Source organism: Atta colombica, unplaced genomic scaffold (genome assembly GCF_001594045.1).
Source record: "Atta colombica isolate Treedump-2 unplaced genomic scaffold, Acol1.0 scaffold92, whole genome shotgun sequence".
In the NCBI taxonomy this organism is placed as follows: domain Eukaryota; kingdom Metazoa; phylum Arthropoda; class Insecta; order Hymenoptera; family Formicidae; genus Atta; species Atta colombica.
In genome coordinates, this window is record NW_017259586.1 from 1,499,328 (window position 1) to 1,504,467 (window position 5,140).

The window sequence follows — 5,140 nt, forward strand, 5'->3', positions numbered from 1 at the left end:
TATATGAATATTAATAGGATAATAAGATAGTACAATTCTGAGCAAAATAAATCAACTTTCGAAGTTCAAGTTTGATAACCCTCTCATTATGAGGAAAGCATTGAAAAATAAACAAGAGATACGGTATAACCTCGTCACTAATAAAATTAATTATTTGATTCGAGAAAGCAATATCTATCACCTTTATTAATTCGAAAGATTGTACGAAATTATTTTGACAGGTTTACATAAAGATTAATGACCTCGTTTTACTGGTCATACGAATAGAAAGATATGTTTAAGCATGCTTAACTTGAAACGTAATGCGAAGTTATTATAAATTCAAATTAAATTAAATATGAAAATATTAGAATATTGCACAGTTTAACTTTGGAATATAATAAGATACGACTTCTGAAACATACGGTAGGTAAATATCTATTCCATACGTACGTTTTCAAAGCTTGCAGAGTATGAACTCATTCATTTTACTGATGACATTTGTGTTAAAACTTTATATTTCCTGAGTATGAATTTATATTCGCATTCATCCATTCGTTTATAGAATTAACAAAGCTGATACGTAGAAATTACTCGTGCAGATTCGCACATACGAAATGTGAAGAGAGAAATTTACATTCCAAAGTGAAAGGAATTAATTCGTTTGCATCATCCCTTCTGCTACTATCTACTAACTAACTGCTACTATCACAACCATGCTCCATGGAATTATCACAGAAATCAGTAAACAATATCACATTTCAATTATCTTTTAATGACGCAGTTGTTAAAATATTAAAAATATTAATAAAAAAGTGTGCATATCGCATATTTGTTATTTTACTTTTCGATATTGCTACTCTAATAGAAAGATCTTTACTAGGAGAGGCTTATGCAAAAAGCTTATGTACTATTTATCTTTTCATAAAACAAACATGGAAAAAGAGCATTACCAAAACATTTACGATTTGTACGGAAAACTCATAAATCAAGGTATTAAAATTTTCCATTATTCTCTCTTTTTTTCCTCGTAGTTACATATTCTTTATATGAAACACCTACTTGGCCTGTGATAGTAGGCAATCATAGACACGCAACGATAGTGTTGGCCGACGTATTCTCGTGGTCGCGATCCCATGATTCCTGTACCGGAAGGGGTCCATTAGTCAGGCAATAATAATGCCAACGGACACCCGGTCACCATCAACGCAGCGGAGAGCTCGACTCTACAAATTATAACGCTTTCGCGTCTTAACCAGAAGACTGTCTTAGCTATAGCATCGCTGCATCATTATATCGACCTCGTCGATTCTGTGGATTTTATTCGTGGATTATTATCATTCCACCTGGATTTTATCGATTGTGCCTTGTACTTCTGATGGTTATTTCAAGAGAATTGTGTATCAGATGTGAATCACATTGATGTGGACGTCGCAACGTGAAGATAAATTTCTTTTGAGAAAACTAACGACTGATTACGCATTACTATATATATCTGAAACATCCGGTCAATAATTGTCTGCAAAACAACGATAACATCGTGACGCAACCGAGCGCGATTCTCGCGGTGCAATTGCGTTCGATAGACAGCGGTGAGAATATTATTATCAAATGGAAAAGCAAAGCAATGATAACTCAGTGGGTGGTAACGGAAGGATGGAACGGCTCTGTGGCGACTTTGTTAATCGAGTTTGTGCCAACGTAGATGGAATGCGTAGACTATAGTGAAAGGCGTTTATCGGAAAAATAAATCATTCACGCGCACCAGTGAGATCGTAAGCTGTGACTAATAGTGATACCTTTGCTGTACAATATCGGTCGTTATTTTGCGTCTGTCCGAAACTCAAATATTATTGGGAGAGGAATTTCGATACTTGCGCGTGAAACGAGAATTGACCTAGTTCCAACTTGCAATGCGCTGAAGCGCGTTGCTTCACATTCGATTCGCTTCACAAACCGAGAAGTCTTCTCATGAACATCTGCGAATTTCGTCTTGAATATATTTGTTATGTAACAAAAATGCGCGAGTGTTCAAGGAGATCTGGCTATTGCGTATGTTTGAACGATTAGCTAATCGATTATTACTCACATAGTGACATCAAAAGCGATATGCCTAGTGATCGCGCGAATACGTATTGTCATTCCATTTTGCGTCTTCCGTTGAATATATTACGAGCTAGAAGGAGATACGCCACATGGCTCGATAAGTTGTTGATAAAACAATTGGATTGCATTACGATATCAAGTAAGCTATCGTCAGATAAACATATATGTCAATATTGAAACTATATAAATAACAGCGATTATCCAGGATCGACTTTTTCTTAATAAAAATTAAATCATTAATTCTTAATCCTTACATAGACAAAACAGAAGTTTTGCTGAAGTATTAAAAAATTTAACTAGAGCTGAAAATAAATTTTATTGGATCTATCAAAATAATTATGTAGAATGCTCAAATTGAGTGTTAGGAAATTCTAACATAATGAATAATGCTGCAAAAAAGTTTGATATTGTAGCAGTCAATTCGAATATCGTATATAATTACTTAGTTCAATAAAATTTATTTTCAGATCTGTATCTATAAGTCAAATTTAGTAACTATTTTAGAAAAATTAGTTTTTTTCCATGTTTTTTCTGCATGTTAAAATTACAGAGCTGTATTTATAATAGTAATTCAAACTGAGAATCCGATTTGCTAGAATCAAATCAATCATTTCAACACGCTTTCCAAATCACAATAAAATTTGATGAGTTCTAACTTTGATTCAAACCTAACTCGTTTGAAATGAGAGTAATTAAAATTAACCAGAGATACAATACTCTAAATTTCTTGCAATGAAATCTCATTTCAAGAGAGTAAAAATGTAATTACTTGAAAAAAAGTAATAATATTTTATTTCTTCAAAAAAAAGTGACAATCTTCACTCTTTTTAGAAATCTCACTTTTTTGAAGTTTTCACTTCAAAATTGACTTTAAAAAGAATGAAAATTGTCCCTCTTTTTCAAAAAGTGAAATATTTTCAAGGGTGATTGTATTTTCATTTTCTTGGAGTGAGATTTCACTATAAGCAATTTAGAATAAAACTATTGTGTATACTATGGATTATAATAAAATGAAGTCTTTCTTGATTTGGAATAAAAGCTATTTAAATAAAATTTATTAGAAATAAAATATTAATACATTTAAATATAAAGTGCTAACATTTGTTACACGTTTCATGTATTTGTAAAGTGTCTATATAAATTAAACATATGTAAATAAAATGCAAGACTGATTTGTTAGCTTTCGACATGTCACATTTTAAGAAATATTACAAAAATGATAATATTATTATATTATATATATAATTTAGTTTTATATATATAAATGTTATTAATAATGTTGTACATAACTTCACTAACGAATAATAAAATTTAATTACTACAGTCATTAATGATTGTATGTAAAAGTTTCGTGCCATTATCGTAACTACCAATAAGTAGACATTTATTATGCACATATATGAATATTTTCGTATTATAAGTTTGCAATAAACCAACACGATTAGAATACTGTTCGTATATTGCACTATTATTGCTTCGTGCCAGAATACGTATGCTCTTCTGCGCTAGCAATAATTCCAGTGAATTTCCATCTTCCATTTCTACATAAACTACACAGTTATTGGATAAATATTAAACTAAAAAGAAATTAATGTCGCACTATTTTAACAATGTTATTGTTTCCATGACATTCTCTGTAACTGTATATATCGATAAGTATTTTAAACAATTTGTAAAAATAAATGTTACATTTAAATAAACAAAGAAATTGGTGAATCAATCATTTTATATTATTACTTTTGTAATAAAATAACGACATTATGATATTAATAAAAAATTGGCTTGAAATATTTCATTACAATTAAAAATTAAAATTAATCTTATTTGCGAGAGTTACATTTTTTATTATGTATGTCTTATTACCTAAGGAAGTTGTTTGAAAGATTATTTACATAAAATTTCTTGTTTCGATTTTGTCATCTTATCTCTTTTTGATTTATCGAGCTCCCGTTTACTTGCAGACTCGGTGTACTGGTACACCGTGGCAGAGCGAACAATGGATAGAAGAGCAGAGGCTAAGTAGCAGGCTGCAGGTACAGAAACGGAGACGGCGCGAGAGGAAGATTGGAAAGAGGCGTGTGGCCGACAGAAAGCGAGAGTGAACAGGGGGATAGGCACGGAGGCCGAAAGTAAGGCACGGGAGAGTCGGCCATTGTGACAAAGTCGCAAGGGGAGAAGTGTGGAGTCGCACGAAAAATGAGGGAGCGAGCTTTGTCGGATGTGTGGCGGCTGGTGTGGTTGCTTTGCTTCGTTCTGACGACGAGCTTAGCGCAAACGTCACAAGTCTGTCCGTCTCACGGCGAAATCGCGCCCTGTTACTGCAGCGTGAAGAAATCTGGCTTGGACATTGTGTGCGAGATCACCGACCTGACACACATCTCCAAGGCCATGGCCGTGCTTAAGGGAAGGCCGAATCTCGTGATATTCTATCTTCGGCTCAGGCACAACACCCTGCCCAAGTTGCAGGGATACGTGTTCCTCGGGCTCGATATACGCCACCTCACCATTCATAATAGTAGCCTCGCGGTACTTGAAGAATCTTCCCTTAGTTCTATCGGTAAGTATATATGATATTCGTTTATTAAGCGAAGCTAAACAGAAATATCAATACGCGCAAAGAAGAGCTAGAAATTTTTATTTTATTTTTTTTCGGAATAAATAGAATGTATAAAATCAATGAAATTTATTTCGTTGAAATATAAAATATAAATTCAAAATAGACGATAGTAAAATTAATTTTGTTCTTAAAATTCAAATTAATTTCTACAAACAAATATTATCTATTGTTTTCGTTTTTATTTTATCTCAGCATATAATCTTGTGATATTTGAATATCTATTTGAGAAATTTCAAAGAAATTTAAAAAATACCATATTGTTAAAAACATTTCAAAAAAACAGAGTATTCGAAAAATCGTATGATAGAGTGCTGAATGTTTACAAAAGTATGGGATTACAAAATGTTAAATTTATTAATAGTTCTATCTATTAATCATAAACATTTGCATTATAATTTTAAATATATAAGCTAAATATATATATTATATTATAACAAA

At 32.1% G+C, this 5,140-nt stretch overlaps 1 protein-coding gene across 5 annotated transcripts in view; it reads left to right on the forward strand.

The window, feature by feature from the left end:
* Window positions 1-5,140, forward strand: part of LOC108693558 (leucine-rich repeats and immunoglobulin-like domains protein 2) — a 119,425-nt gene that overhangs the window by 107,272 nt on the left and 7,013 nt on the right. For 4 of the 5 annotated variants that reach the window (XM_018202561.1, XM_018202559.1, XM_018202562.1 and 1 more), the window contains one exon: window positions 4,047-4,642. In XM_018202561.1, the coding sequence (XP_018058050.1) occupies window positions 4,282-4,642 (361 nt within the window). In that variant the 5' untranslated portion in view covers window positions 4,047-4,281. Of the gene's footprint in view, window positions 1-1,251; window positions 2,225-4,046; window positions 4,643-5,140 lie in introns of those variants that run through there. The other variant, XM_018202558.1, reaches the window with a different exon arrangement.